The following is a 17,000-nucleotide window of genomic DNA, read 5'->3' on the forward strand; positions in this document are numbered from 1 at the left end:
TTTTATACCAAATCTGAATCTAATTAAGCAATTCGGAATAAACGTGACACCTGTGAACTAACTGACCATTCTTCTCGACTAATGAGCTACGTGATACAAGACACTTTCCGTCATCTTGTAAAACCTATACTATGGCGAACTGAGGCTGTTATTAAGAATAAACAAGAAACACAAGTTGGACGATCTTTTAATTTACAAAATAGACATACCAAATGGTCGTCCAACTCGGTTTTTCTGTATAACGCTCACGTTTCAGTTTATCAATGCATAGTAGCCCTTCTTGTTTCATATGTATATTAAATTTTCACTGGAGTGTATGTACCTTAAGTCTTTTCTGTTTAAAATTTAAACTAGGTTTAAATCCTTAACGTAAACATCAAATTAATATTGAAAAAAGCAGATTCCTCACAATTGATTAAGAACAAAATATTTTATAACTATGCGTTGGTTCCAACATCGTGGGTAAAGCTTAATTTAAAGCTTTGGTAAAAAATACAACTGTGTGTTGTATAGTTTTTAGAAGGTACATACATAATGTGTTTGATGCTGAGTAAATTTGTAGATTTGCATATCAATTTTTAGGAGTAACTTTTAGATGTGATTGTATCGCAGCTTTCCACTGACTACTCAACAACTAACAATAACTTACTTAAACTCCCAATATCAAAGATAGAAAATTTGTTGTTTTGGAGATAATTGTTAACTCTACAAATTTACGTTGCTTCACATGTTTTGTGTGCTATCTTTTCATTGGTCACTGGATTGATTTCATACATAGAACACCTTCAACCCACTTCTTGCAAGAATATTATGTTTTATGGATAAATTTCTTTATAGCAACCAATAAACATTATGAGTTTCTTTAATTATTTAGAACAAAATATTTTTATTTACGAATGCTGTTATGCGTATATTTTCGTAACGCTATTAAGTTTCTCTTACAATAAATATGGTAACGTTCACTATGAGATTGTTTGCGAGTGATGACATCAGTTATGTCTTTATTAGTGAAATGTAGGAACATGAATTTCTAATATCTTATATAAAGTTATTATTATTTTTAGATCCACGAAAGCAGTTGTCTGTTTGTCACGAAACCAGTTATTTGTTTTTCACGAAACCAGTTATCTATTTGCAACGAAACCAGTTAGCTATTTGTCACGAAACCTGTTGCCTATTTGTTACGAAACCAGTTCTCTATTTGTCACGAAACCATTTATAAGTTTGTCACGAAATCACTTGTCTATTTGTTACGAAACCTGTTGTCTAGTTGTTACAAAACCAGTTGTCTGTTTGTCACGAAACCAGTTAGCTATTTGTCACGAAACCTGTTGTCTATTTGTTACGAAACCACTTGTCTGTTTGTCATTAATTTGCGTTTTTGGATTACTAAACCTAGTTACCTAGTTTTTATTAGCAGATTCAAGATTTAAGCATTTCTGTGTTAATGATTCCAGCTAATAAATCCCACGATTTCTAGTTTCATTACTAGGTGGAGCCATATGCAAGGTTTAGGGCCTCTACGGTTCTGAATGGTTTTCAAGTAAATATATATATTATTTATGAATTTTTTCTTCACTAAAACGCGTTTTTTTTAAGAAAAGCGAATTCATAGCTCACGAGTGCTGCTTAGAAAAACGAATAAATAAATAACGTCTCATATATTGTGGAATGTAGACAATTTGTTTAGCTTTGACGTATAGTCCTTTTTTCAGAAACAATTATTTTAGGTTATTAATGATGAATAAAGGATTATAAGTCAAAACCAAACAAAGTAAGTATTTTGACGATGTAAATTGTGTAAAAAAACTTTGTTGATGTAGGTAAATTCCGTTTATAATTGTGAAGGATTAGCGGTTACTTATGTTATGGTAACTGGATTACATATCTAAGTTGTGTGTACTTAATAATACTGTAAATTTGTTAACGTTTTATATGTCTTATACACTAGATAGTTCTTTTCTAAGTCATATTAAGAATGTTTAAGTAACGGGAATGTTGTATTATCATGTAGATTAAATGATTATGAGAACAGAAATGTAGCATTAGCACGACAAATTTAACGGCTCTAATAACAGAAATCTTGTATTAGCACTGTAGGTTCAATAGATCTAATAATAAAAATTTAATATTAGCATGGTAAGTTAAACGGCTTTAATAGCAGAAATGTAGTATTAACACGTCATGTTAAGTGGCTCTAGCTATATATGGAGTATATCACCACGTACAGAGAAAATAATCCAAGATATATGATATAGATGTAAGTAATAAAGAAGCTTCCTCATATTTTCTTTCAGATAACAAAGTGCGTAAGAGTTAAAATAGTTAATTGGGAAAGAAAGTGAATTAAGGAAATCTTTATTAAGAGTAATATATGACTTAAAAAGTTGTAATAAAAATAAGACTAATATATGAGGAGAAAGTTGTGATAAAAAATACGACTAATATATGATTTAAAAAGTTGTAATAAAAATAAGACTAATATATGAGCTACAAAGTTCTAATAAAAATAAGACTAATATATGAGTAGAAAGTTGTGATAAAAAATACAACTAATATATGACTCAAAAAGTTGTAATAAAAATAAGACCTATGTATGAGTTACAAAGTTGTAATCAAAATAAGACTAATATACGAGTAGAAAGTTGTAATAAAAATAAGACTAGTATATGAGTTAAAAGTTGTAATAAAAATAAGACTAATATATGAGTAGACAGTTGTGATAAAAAATAAGATTTATATATGAGCTACAAAGTTGTAATAAAAATAAGACTAATATGTGAGTTAACAAGTTGTAATAAAAATAATACTAATATATGAAGTACAAAGTTATGATAAAAAATAGGACTAATATATGAGTTACAAAGTTGTAATAAAAATAAGACTAATATGTGAGTTAAAAAGTTGTAATAAAAATAATACTAATATATGAAGTACAAAGTTATGATAAAAAATAGGACTAATATATGAGTTACAAAGTTGTAATGCACCCACATATAGAGGCAAAAGCGCTGCCTTTGTGGACTGTAACAACCATTAAAAGAAACCCCATTAAAATCTCACAATTTTGATATTTAAATATGCTTTGTTTAGGCTCTTGAATGAACTGCTGGCGAAACCAACGCAACAAATTTGTAAAGTACTATTGACAAAAGTGCACAAACAACAATACACCCCACCGTCACTGAGTTAAGTACAAAGTAGCAATAGTTTCAAAAATTTAGGTTTTAGATTAATTATTTTACAAACTAGTATTAATATAATGTTGATATAACGTTGTAAAAACATAAAGTATATCTATATTATATTTGTTCTAGTATGGTTTGTGGCTGAACATATCTGTACTTTGATATTTTCGTTTTTTTTAATGGCATTATACCGAAGGTGTAATGGTGTTTGAAACTAACTAGTATAATGGTGTAAGAGAATGGTTAGCCACATAATGGTGTTTGAAACTAATTAGTATAATGGTGTAAGAGAATGGTTAGCCACATAATGGTGTTTGAAACTAATTAGTATAATGGTGTAAGAGAATGGTTAGCCACATAATGGTGTTTGAAACTAATTAGTATAATGATGTAATAGTGCGGTTAGCCACGTAATGGTGTTTGAAACTAATTAGTATAATGGTGTAAGAGAATGGTTAGCCACATAATGGTGTTTGAAACTAATTAGTATAATGATGTAATAGTGCGGTTAGCTACGTAATGGTGTTTGAAACTAATTAGTATAATGGTGTAAGAGAGCGGTTAACCAGGTAATGGTGTTGGAAACTTGTTAATTTAATACTACTGGAAATTCATAAGTGCAATGGTGTAGAAAACCGGTTAGAGTAATGGTGTTGGAAACTGGTTAGTGTAATGATGTTGGAAATTCGCTAGTATAGTAACTTTGGAAACTCATTAATGTAATGGCATTTGAAATTTGTTAGTGTGATGGTGATGGAAACTCTTAACGTAGTGGTATTTGAAATTTATTAGTGTAATAACTTTGAAAATTATTTAAAGTAATGGGGTTTGAAATTAGTTAGTGTAATGGAGTTTGAAATTAGTTAGTGTAATGGTGTTAGAAAATTACATAGTGTAATGGTGTCAGAAAATCATTATTGTAATATTATTGGAAACCCGATAATATAAGAGTGTTTGAAACTAACTAACTTATCAGCTGGTGGCTCTCTTTACTATAATGATGTTTGAAACTTGTTATTGTAGTGGTGTTGAGAACCTGTTAGCGTAAGATTGCTGTAAAGCAATTCTTGTAATATTATTGAAACCCGATAATATAAGGGTGTTTGAAACTAACTAACTTATTAGCTGGTGGATCTCTTTAATATAATGATGTTTGAAACTTGTTATTGTAGTGGTGTTGAGAACCTGTTAGCGTAAGGTTGTTGTAAAGCATTTCTTGTAATATTATTGAAAGCAGATAATAAAAGGGTGTTTGAAACTAACTAACTTATTAGCTGGTGGATCTCTTTAATATAATGATGTTTGAAACTTGTTATTGTAGTGGTGTTGAGAACCTGTTAGTGTAAGGTTGTTGTAAAGCATTTCTTGTAATATTATTGAAAGCAGATTAATCTGTAGATGTTTGAAATTTGTTAACATCATATTGCCCCCCCCCCAGTGGCACGGCGGTAGGTCTGCGGACTTACAACGCTAGAAACCTGGTTTCGATACCCGTGGTGGGCAGAGCACAGATAGTCCATTGTGTATCTTTGTGCTTAACTTCAAACAATCAAATAACATTGTTAATTTTGTTAGAAGAGATGGTTGGTTTAATGGTGTTTGAAACCGAGGATGTGTAAATTGGAAAAAAAATACATTGGTTTTATTGGCCAAATAATCTCTATCATGACCCTTGGCACGTGTTCAGTTAAAACTCTTCGTTATCCATGTTCATTTGGATGTATACATATTTCAATAAGAAGAATGCAACCTACATCATAAAACTACCATCACAACTAACCTACATAACTAATGATAATAAAGTTGCACATCTCTAGACACCTTAACGGACGTTACTGCAAAGCTGGGTGAAGTGATTCTTATGACTCTACGAAAACTGTGGCCAACTATAAAGGTTTCAGAGAAACAACAGTGGTGGCAAGCATCCTTGGAAATAATGTAGGCTTGCAAATAATAGCTCTTCCAGTGTCCTCACAATTATAAAGATCACAGTGTACAGACCTGAAAGATGGCTCCAGTTTACATTAGGCTACTTTAGATGTATTAAATCCCAAGTCACAGAGCTGATTTCAAATGCTTTTTCAGAATCCTAACCAGTGAATGTTTGGCAACTTTACAACAGACAGCACTTTTAACTTCCCTGATAATTTTCCAGATGTTGTACTATAAATCTTCCCATATATTGAAATTGTTTCATGGTCAGCAGGTTACACGTGACTAGAACTGCAACCATTTCATATACCAATTTTTCAAAGGTAAAACAGTCTATAATGTATCTCTTTTCAAATTAACGCAGGTCATGACAAACTAGCATCTTTTACACACATCAATACGAATGATGTACCAATCTGTTGTTTCTGTGTATTTATACATATTAAATTCCCTCCTATATACCGGTAATGTAGGGATTTTATTCTCCATGTAAATTAGATCTGCTATGTGATCATTAGCCGATCAAGTGATATGTCCACTTCCATTCCTATCTTGTTTAGTTCCTTTTTCAAGTTCAGCAGCCAGCCCTACCTAGCTTTTTTATTTAGGGATAATTGTTTTTCCTTGTACTTGTAATGAACAAAGTAGAACGGCCATTTTAAAGAGGTAAAGTAGAACGAGTTGTTTGTTTCGTTTAGAGCACAACCATTTCGAGCTACCTATTGACAGTTAAGTTAATATCCTCATTGGGTGCTTCACTAGGATAATGATTTATATATCGGTTGATTCAGTAGTTCATTGACAGGCAAGTAATTAAGAAATGGAGAAATACAGGAAAATAACTGTTAGTTGTATGGAATGAGGTGTTGTGGGCCTACATTGTGATAGTACCATTGAGGACATTCAAAGTCAACTTCAAGATCATGTCCTTAGAAACCTTTATCAATATGCACCATACACAACAAATGTCAAATGCAATTGTGTAGACGATAAAAATCGAAACATTCTAAAAAAACAAAACAAAATCCACAATTGCTTCACTAGAACACCAGCCATAAATAAGAGTATTAAGAAATGGTGGAAAACAGTTGTGTTTAAAGTGCTGCCAAATGTTAAAAATGCCAATATAACAACTCCATTGTCAATATTGGTTGCTGTAAGGGAGACTTTAGTATGCAGTTGCTGATACACATTTTCTACAACCTGTAGTGAAAGATTACTTTCATTTAGAAACCGGTTGGTGTATAATCTGGGAACAACCAGGTCATTTTGATGACACTCTCATTCTGTTGGACCATGTTAAAGTGATTTTGTACTGAATGTTGTGCTATTATTTGGATATTTGGATATTTAGATATTGTACCATTATTTAGATATTTAAATGTCGTGTCATTAATGGGATATTTAGATGTTTCATTATTCGAATATATAGACACAGTTAACTTATGTAAGGGTTTTTAATGTTAATAATATTTTACCTTTTGTACCTTTCAAAGTGCAATGAGTTCCTTATGCAAAATTCTAACCTCACGTCTTAAACCTCTGCTGTGGTCGGATTACAAACTTCTGTTTCACAACTACATATGCGTTAATTACTATAAACTTCTGATCAAAGGAAGTAGAGAGGGATGCATTTAGGCTAATAATTATTTTTCTAAAGAAGCGATTTTGCAAATTCTTGGTTTACATTTTTCATATATGGTGACTTTTAATAACATTTTAGAATGACCTTGAAGATAATCTTGAATGACTTCAATGATATTGTCATAGGAAGGCTGACAACACTTCAGTCTATACCACTAACAATTACTTTCATATACCTCTCTATTTCTAAAATATCTGTTTGCCAATGGATTTGTGGATCACCCTATATATATTATATAGGCAACCTTTGATATTAACAACTACATTCTTTTATAACCTATGCCACAGAATTGTTCGAAATCTTGCTCAGTTCTCGAACTGTGTGGTATTTCACAAGTGTCTACTGTTGTCTACGAATATACGTAGCCTTTGTTGTATCCCTTGTCTAGTTGTCCCTATTCTATGTTTTAATTGTCTTCATATTGATCTGTTGGCCGAGTAGTGGGATTCGAGCATCACTTCTCTAATGCACACATGGTCCCATATTGCAAGGTGAATTTGCAGTAGCAGGATACAAAGAATGAATTCTCGGTTTCATAGCTCGAGCAACTAATCATTATAGGCTAGCCTAGCTCTACTTAGTTTCTTTTTTTAGTAACTAGATACTGTCTATACATTTTCACGAAACTGTACTTATCAGTTTAATGAAAACAGTACTATATATAACTAAGATGTGGTTCAGTTAAGGTAGTTATGTTTTATTAACTATCAGACAGCACATCATTCCATGCTCTAGGCTGAACCAGCTGGTATGTAGAAGCAATTGATTATTAGCACTACTAAATTCACAGTTATATGTATAGCTTTAATATAAAAAGAAAAACGATGCAACTCGTTTCGATAGAAATTATTAATACAGAGTTAAAGAATATTAAGACGTTACGTATCACCGTAATAATTTACAACCCATACGCTTTTTCAATTAATGATAATGTAGTTGTATTTGAAAGCTGAATAATAATTATTGTTATAAAGTACGTAATATATCGCTGCTAAAAACTAATTAGGTGAACCTTTTTTGTATCTTGTGTACACTTCAAACAGGGCCGGTATGGTCAGATGTTAGGGCGCTTGACTTGCAATCTGAGGGGCGCGGGTTCAAATCCCCGTCACACCAAACATGCTAGCCCTTTCAGTCGTGGTGGCGTTATAATGTGACAGTCAATCCCACTATTAATTGTTAAAAAAGTAGTCCAAGAGTTGGCGGTGAGTGGTGATGACTAGCTGCTTTTCCTCTAGTCTTTCATTGCTAAATTAGGAACGGCTAGTGCACATAGCCCTCGTGTAGCTTTGCGCGAAATTCAAAGCAAACAAACACCTAAAACAAGTAGTGTAGAATGAACATTCTTAATTTCTTAATAAAAATGTTCCTCTTTGTACATTGTTACATTCATTCTACAGAGTAGGATGTGTACTATGTGTATATTTATGTATTAGAGAACGATTTTATGTTACTTAGGAGAATTAACATCCTGGATTCCAACATTGCACATTGCAATTTTTTTAGTTGCAAGGTTGTCCTAGAACGTGACTCTGCCAAACGTGTTAAAAGTTACTGCCTTTTCAGCATGAGTGGTTATATTCTTAAGTATTGAAGTTGGTATAAAAATATGAGAATAGTAGTGATGCGATATCATGTAAAAACATGAGTTATTACTAATAATGCAGTCTCATCATCTTCCATGGCCATTTGCTTCTGTAGGTTGATATATTGTATCTTACCATGGTTATAAGCCTGATGCAAAAAACAAACAAACAAGCCCACCATGTTGTGTTTTCATAAAATAAAAAATACATTTTAATCTGACCCTGTAAGCTTTAAATGATATCTTAAAACTTAAAAACCTATAAGAAAACTAAAGTTTATACATTGAGAAAAAGAAATGGTGTGTGATGTCACATGACATCTTAGCACCAATGAAATTAAACCGAGGTAAACATTTTTGACACTTGTTTTAGAGAACATACGCCCTATTATTTCTCTTGTTTGTTGAAATTTGTGCAAAGCTACACGAGGGCTATCTGTTCTTAATTTTGGAGTAATAGAATAAAGGAAAGATAGCTAGTCAATATCACTCACCACCAACTCTTGGGTTATTCTTGACCGACGAATAGTAGAATTGACCTACATATTATAAAGTTTCCACAACCGAAAGGACGAGCAGGTTCGGCTATGGGTTTTCATCCCACGACCCGCACATTGCGAGTCAAGCGCACTAACCACCAACCCGTGCCAGACTCAATACTATTCTTAATGTTAATTTTAGTGTACGTAGTACTTTGGTATTCTTTGTTTCCAGCACGAAGACGTACATTGAACTTACCTACAGTATACCTCAAACTTGCAATATTTTCGTACGTAACTAAATTAAGAAAATTATACTTATTTAAAAAAAAAAGTAGATTAAAGATATTTTGAATTTAAAATGTTAGTATTTATTAGATACATAAGAAAAGGTAACCATAAATAAAATATTCATAATTAGTTTATTTATTCTTGTCTTAGTGTTGTTTAATTTATCATTTTTTTTTCTATTTCGCGAATTCCTTTTTCCCACGTCTATTTGAATATGTAACATTTGCTACACATGTAACTGAATTAGTTTTATTGTAGGCCAATCTCTTAATCAAATGTCTCTTTTTTGCAATGTTTCCATCTGATATACCAAAGTTTTACTTTGTAATTCAAGTTATATCTTCTCAATATTATCATAAACTTTTCTTGACTTATGAGACATGCTATATTAAAACATTCCAAGGCGCCTATTTTACGTCATTTAGTGTAAAGTATGTACTTTTCTGAGTTTTTCTTTACCAAGTTACATGGCTTAACGTGTCATATATATCATTACAGATATTCGTATTGATTTCAACGTTGATAGAAACAAGGATTTATAGTCATCTATTTGAGAAATCAATTGCGTTCTTCGCTTCTCGTATATGCGAATTTTTTGAAAATATTTCAAATATTTCAAATATATTTTCTCCATAAAGATCTGTTATATTAGCTCAGTGCTCTGAATAATAAGAGGAAATTGAAACTTCCAGATAGTTCGTTATCTATGGTGTGATACGTAGAATTTCAACTTTAGTTTGGTAGACAACGAATGTCATCGTGGTACTCATTACAAACAACTTCTACGCTTTCTGACAGGAAAAGGAGGAGATCAATATATATGAAAATAATGTCACAAAAGCTTTAGTGTAAAAGAGCGAGTCATGTGCAAGTGATGACCATTAGAGATTGTCACATTATCGTAGGTTTAGGTGTGCAAGCACTTGGTATTTGCAACCTAAACGGCATCTTATGGGACACATGGGTTAAACGTCAAAACAGAAACATCTAAATTGCAGGCATAGCTGTCTTAAACCAAGAACTGTTGACCACAGGCAGCGCAACCAGTTAGAAAGTGCGAAACTTGAACCCTGGACATGCAGATACGCAGCCCGATACGTTAACAGCTAAACCGACCGTGTAGGTTTAGCTTACAAAGTTTCGAAAAACTATAGGTTTATAATAAGGTTAAAATTAATGTCTAACGGCATCTTAATAGCATTATTTCTGGAAATAACTGTGGTTTACCTGTACATTTAAATATATTAAGAAGAACAAGCTATCGTCATAAGAAGATCTTCGTTGAGAAACACTTATTGTTTGGTTCATTTAACATATTCACATTTCTAAGCAATTTTAAAAGTCTTAATAGTTATATACCTATTTTTGAAAGATTGTCAATATTGCTATACCATGAAACACAATACAACCATACCAGAAACAAGTTAATAATTTTTGAAAATGTCAAGGCTATGTTAAGCAGGTTGTCATGATATTTCTTAATGTAGAGCCAATAATCTGAGAACAATGACCTTGTAAAGTATGCAACGTCATGGTCAGATTGAATTAGAAAAACCTTTTTTGTAACAAGTCAAAAATATCAAGTAACGTGACAAATCTTTGTAATTGTCGAACTTTTTATCGACGTTTATATATTCTAATATCTACCTGTGTCTATTATACACCATGATATACAAGACATCACAGCAAGACTGACAGTAATTCTAAACAAACATTTTTTTGATAATTCTATACGGATTTCTAGTAGAAAGAAAAACATAACAGCATCTTGATGTACATCTTATGTACCACACCCTTCTGCCGATAAGGCCTTTTGCCTAACACCAGAGCTTATCAGGTCGGCTAGGCATGCAACACACAAAGCCTCCGTCGAAACGATATTTATGTCAGTCACCTACAATATGTCACTTACTATGGTACATAACACCACCATATGCCAGCGAAAAGTGATCGTAATATATTGTTATCATCAGTCTTATTGTGAGCCAACGTCGCACAAACTAACGATCATGCTTTGCCGGCATAATAAGTTATATACCATAATAATTGATACATGATATATTTTTCTGTTTCCTTTGTGCTTATTATACAATATGACATATAGTCATTGACTTATCAAACGATTCACTTTATAAGCAGTTCTGCTGTTGACAACATATTTTAAATTGAAACTTTAAATAGATTTTTCTCACACTTGTGTTTGTTTGAGATCAAGTTTACATAAAGAAGCTTATCTTATTATGACAAAACCTTGTTGAAACCCTATAAGTTTCCTATAGTGTTAAGCTTGTAATGAAGTTTTTTTCGTTACCTATTCAAACCGTCTCTAAACTTTATTAGCGAATACTGGTTCATATTTCTAATAAAACTTCACTTGAATTGTTTCAATCAAATAGCAACACCAACACAAGTGTCTTAATAGTTTAAGTTGTCGAGATATCCTCGTTACGTCATGGTTAAGCACATTTTATGCTGTGGAAATGGGTGGTAGTGCTAATCAAGAATTGAATTTGTTTTACTCTATAATTGGAAAAAGCTTTATCAGGACATTATGAATTTATATTTGGTTGAAAAACGATCATATTAAATTCCAGTAACTATCTTGTCTGAAAATTACCCTGCCTTGAAAACCTATATATCGCAATAGCTTTATATTTCTAGTGTTTTAAAAATTCTGTTCTAAAACGGGTTGGGGTAAGGATTGAAAGGTTCGAATTGTGAGGCCACTGAACCTTCACATGTTGAGCTATGGGTACGGGATAACAATCACAGTAATTCCAGTTATTCCGTTCAAAGAGCTAGAAAATTTCATTGTGGTGACGGGTTCTGCTGACTCGTTGTCTAACCTCGGTCATTAGTTCGAAAATTAAGAAATCTTAGAAGTCTTTGAACTGGATGTTTATCTAAGTGGCGCGTATGGTACAGGTTGGGAATTCCAATTTCAATTATCTTCGAAAAACATTCCCAACAACGCCTCGTGAGATACACATCATCAGGATAAAATTTTCCCTTATCAATCAGGAATAGAGATAAAAAATTAATAGTGTTATTATGTACTCATTTTAATTCAATATCTATTTAGTTTTTAAAATAAATATAGTAAAGAGAGCAATTGTAGTTTTATAGGTTAAAAAGTATAAATGCAATGTGCTCTACACACTACTAATTAACACCAGCAAGTAGCAATAAACTTTAACGCAAAACAACATGAATTTAGCATGATGGATGAACTTATGACAAAGAAAAATAATACCAGCTAATAAGCGCTAATTAAAATGTACAATATTCTAGAATTCGCTTAAAATACTTAAACTCATTTTTTTTTAAATTTATTAATTAAAAGCAGTAATAAGATGCATTTATGTAACAGTTTGTTCCCTTGAACGAAACGTTATGCCTAAATTTGGTGAAACGGTCAAGTCAAAGACCCTAATTGGATGAGTCATAGATAACCCTACTCTTGCTCTGCGATCAAAAGAAGGGACAACCTGTCGACCAAAATCGCTTCCTAAAACGGCTACCTTTAACTTAACAACAAGATTACTATCACTATTATTATGCACCCATAGCTAATCGTGTTTAGTAACAGCACTATTCGAACGCGAGACCTCTGATCCCCCAGTTCGATACACCAATCACCAGGTCGTTCTCGGGTGATCGAAAAATAAAATAATGATAAATAACAACGAATTATGACATATCAAAATTTTTACAAAATTACAAAAAATAAAAATAAAACAAAAAAACAGTTAAACAAGTAAAACATATCTGAAAAATTTTGCAATAAAACAAACTAGACCTGCATTCTCTCTTCGTCAAATAAGATTTTACAGCAATACAGCAATGAAAATAGTAAATGAAGGGATTCAATTATAAGTTTCGGAATTTTGATGTCCTTCGGTGGCTCAATTGACCTAACCGACTTTGATGTCGTTAAAATTGAGAAATTTTAGAGATAGTGGTGCAAAGCAAACAAAAGGCCATTGAAGCATTTTTAATTGTGGTCCTTTATGTCTATAAAATCTTTGAAGAATTATGCACTGGGTAATATTGGCAGCCTCTCAAAGTTTTACCTCAGTCTACAACTTAAACATAAAATATTTGAATTCAATGTTGTTTTATGACGCTAATTTTTCAATATTGCTCAGTGGGAAATAAAGTTGCATCTTTTAAATTATTTGTTATCGTAATACTATATTATATTATGTTACCTCTTAAGAAGGTGCCAGGTAAAAAAAGTGGTCCTGCTATAATATGTATAATCGTCTTAAGACTGGAGAGATAGTGGAAGGCCAGAGTCGGCGCTAGGATGTTTGAGGCCAATTGAAGGGTCAATTGTGAGACATATAGGCCTCACCTAAGATTCACAGGGCCAAATTACAAATAATGCGGGAAAATAGGCACAGCGCGGCTGTCTTATACGAAGCTTTGCGCGTAGATACAGGTGGCATGTGCCTAGTGCGACACTGATGAAAGTAGATTATCAAGAGATTTGTCGAAATTAGAACGTTTTTGAAAAACTGATTAAAATATGTGTAGAATAATGTTCTGCATAAAGTCGCATCACGATTGAAAGGAGAAATAAAATATATTTCAATTTCAGAATATTTACACGTTATTTCTTGTTGTTTTGAACAAGATCTGAAACATAAATAAACTGTATTTATTCACTATCGTCCCTCAGCGATTCAGTAGTACATCTAAGGGTTTATAAAGCTAAAAACCTGGCTTCGATACCCGCAGTAGGCGGAGTAGTAGCTTTATGTTTAACAACAAACAAAAAATATTATTCCCTACTATACTTGTTAAATAGGTATTAATCTTATTAGCCGATTTTGTAGATGAAAATGGGGATTTTAATTTTATTATTACAATAAAATTGACAGAAGCAACAACTTTTTTCAACTTTTGTTACTCTTAATGACTGAGTCTCGATCCCATTGTCGTCAACAGACAAGCAATAGTTGTTTTTACGAGTGTGTGTGTTTTTATAGCAAAGCCACATCGGGCTATATGCTGTGTCCACCGAGGGGAATCGAACCCCTGCTTTTAGCGTTATAAGTCCGTAAACTTACCTCTGTCCCAGCGGGGGACTGTTTATACGATTATATAGGATTTCTAGATGTCACCAGACTATATTCCATCAATACCGCTGAAAAGCTCGTAACGCGAACAGCCTACACCAATCACCGTTTTTAGAATAAATCATCTAAATTTGTTAACGAAACATTATACCCTTAAGATGAAAATATAAAAATATGCTCCAAAACGTACAAAGAGTTGATGTTTTTATTACGCTGTACAACGCCGAAGTTGTGCAAATATGATTTATGTGTTGAGAAGAGGAGTGATTGTACATCACAATATGTGTGACAACATGATCTATTTGTTGAAAAGAGGAGTGATTGTACATCACAACATGTATGAAAACATGATTTATGTGTTGAGAAGAGGAGTGATTGTACATCACAATATGCGTGAAAACATAATTTATTTGTTGAAAAGATGAGTGATTGTACATCACAATATGTGTGAAAACATGATTTATTTGTTGAAAAGAGGAGTGATTGTACATCACAATATGTGTGAAAACATAATTTATTTGTTGAAAACATGATTTAGGAGTGATTGTACATCACCATAATAGTGGAAATATGTTCATATGCTAACAAAAAGAAACGTAACAGACATAAAAAAATCTGTCTTTGAAGTTGTTTGCCACACTCATCGACTTAAAGGTTAAAAAACCATAAAAGTATGGTTCGTATTCATCACAGTTTCAATTCTGAACGAATCTCAAAAGTGATCACTTATGATAGTGACATATATATATATACACAAGCTCATGATGATAACGTAGATTTTATAAGTACTACAGATATCGCAGTGAGAATGGCTGAGGGGTATACAATTTCTGTAAAGAAAACACCTTTATTCTAGATATCTTCGTTGATGTTGTCTGATTGGATACAAGTGATACACAACTAGAGGCTGGCAAGTATAAAAAGCTGTGGAGTAAATTTCCATACAAGAGAAAGTACACTACATAAAACATACGAATCATGAATGCAATGTCTTCCTTTGTTCGCGTTAGTTGCAAACCACCCAGAATTCGTTGCTTCAACGATCTTATTAAGGAATTGCATCGAATTTTTGAATCAGACTCAGTAAATATAGAATATGTCCAAGATGTGATGGCCTCGTATCGAAGTAACCCGAAAGAATGGAGAAAAATTGCGAAGTTCGAGAGAAACACGTAAGTCCAATCAGATACTCTCATGATAAACAAATGCTTTATTAAAGTATTGGATAAATTAAAACCTCATTGCCATTTTAACTGTGATGGTTAAAACACATAAACATACATTATTTCTCATATTAACTGGGCCCGGCATGGCCAGGTGGTTAAGGAGCTCGACTCGTAGTCTGCGGGTCGCGGGTTCGAATCCCAGTCCCACCAAACATGCTCGCTCTTTCAGCCGTGGGGGCGTTATAATGTGACGGTCAATCCCACTAGTAGCCACTGGAGTAGCCCAAGAGTTGGCGGTGGGTGGTGATGACTAGCTGCTTTCCCTCTAGTCTTACACTGCTAAATTAGGGACGGCTAGTGCAGATAGCCCTCGTGTAGCTTTGCGCGAAATTCAAAACAAACATATTAACTGAATTATTATCATTATTTCTAGTGAATTGTATTCCTTGACATCTATGAAGAGCAGGGAGAATTTCAACATTTGAAAATCAAGACACACGGTAGCGTGTCGTGCAGCCAAAACAATCTGCAAAACAACAATTACGTATGTGAAGTAAGAGTCCAGTAGAGCACATCCACTGAAAATATGTGATAGTTTAGATTACCGCAGTCCGAGCTACAGAAAATGGAAAATCACTAAACTATCACTTCTGTTAATAACACACAGTTTGTTTACTGGAACATTACTTCACATACCAAATTTCAAGGCAGTTCATTAAGAAATACACGAGATATAAAATCTCCAATTTTGGTTGAATTTCTTCCTTTTTTTTCTTTCTTCGCACCGAAAGTAAAGAAACTTTATTTGACCGGAAAAGATGCTTAACTTTTCTGGATTTTTTTTTTTTCAAATTTGGTACATTGACAGATCTTTACAACCTTCAACCTTTACAACCTTGGTATAAATATAAGGCACACATTCAAAGTTATTCAACAACAACCGCTCAATTTTGACCAAAATTTTTGTGCCCGCCTACAGCTTCACCTAACAGTAAAAACGGACCGTTTTTATTTTTTTGACACTCGGATTAAAGACGGCTGATTTAGAGCAGCAAAACCATAAGGTGAAAACACCAATTTTGATTTCATTCCTTTAAGTCACACGCTCAATCTTTTCTGGCCACACCTTTTTTCACACCTAAGTTTTTTATTAAATTTATAACAACATCATTATTCATTTGGAAATCTTTAGTAATTTTTCTAACCAAGTGCAGCTTATAAATAAAGATTAGAGTAACTTATAAGTTTCATCTATGTTTAGTTAGTGTAGATTATTTAAAATAGATTTAGTAGAAGATTAGAATATGACATATCTTTGTCGGTCACAAAACGTGCTCGCCCCTTTCATAGTCGTCAACATAGCTCTTTGTTGATAAGGAGTAGCCCAAGAGTTGGCGGTGGGTGGTATTGCCTTCCCTCTAGTTTGTCATTTCAAAATTGGGGATGGCTAGCGCAGGTAAACCTTGATTAGCTTTGTTCGAAATAAATACAACAACAACAACAAAACACTGAAATTACTCACCATGGAACTATTTATTTTAAATATGCTGAAGCTTACATTTTAACCGACCTCGCCCCCCCTCAGCGATAATTTTGCGGACCTACGACGCTAGAAATCGGGATTCGATAC

The 17,000-nt window shown here is 33.0% G+C and overlaps 1 protein-coding gene and 1 long non-coding RNA gene across 2 annotated transcripts in view; both read left to right on the plus strand.

Annotated features, from left to right (window-relative positions):
• The window catches only part of LOC111086966, a 16,007-nt gene extending 10,293 nt beyond the window's left edge, over positions 1 to 5,714 (plus strand). Inside the window, exons 2-3 of the long non-coding RNA XR_002611680.1 lie at positions 4,767 to 4,775; positions 5,619 to 5,714. This is a non-coding gene — a long non-coding RNA (uncharacterized LOC111086966). The remainder of the gene's footprint in view (positions 1 to 4,766; positions 4,776 to 5,618) is intronic.
• A 9,468-nt stretch (positions 5,715 to 15,182) lies between these two features.
• The window catches only part of LOC106463891 (cysteine dioxygenase type 1-like), a 22,443-nt gene continuing 20,625 nt past the window's right edge, over positions 15,183 to 17,000 (plus strand). Inside the window, exon 1 of the mRNA XM_022391819.1 lies at positions 15,183 to 15,376. Coding sequence (XP_022247527.1) covers positions 15,183 to 15,376 — 194 coding nt within the window. The remainder of the gene's footprint in view (positions 15,377 to 17,000) is intronic.

Source organism: Limulus polyphemus, unplaced genomic scaffold (assembly GCF_000517525.1).
Source record: "Limulus polyphemus unplaced genomic scaffold, Limulus_polyphemus-2.1.2 Scaffold56, whole genome shotgun sequence".
NCBI lineage: Eukaryota > Metazoa > Arthropoda > Merostomata > Xiphosura > Limulidae > Limulus > Limulus polyphemus.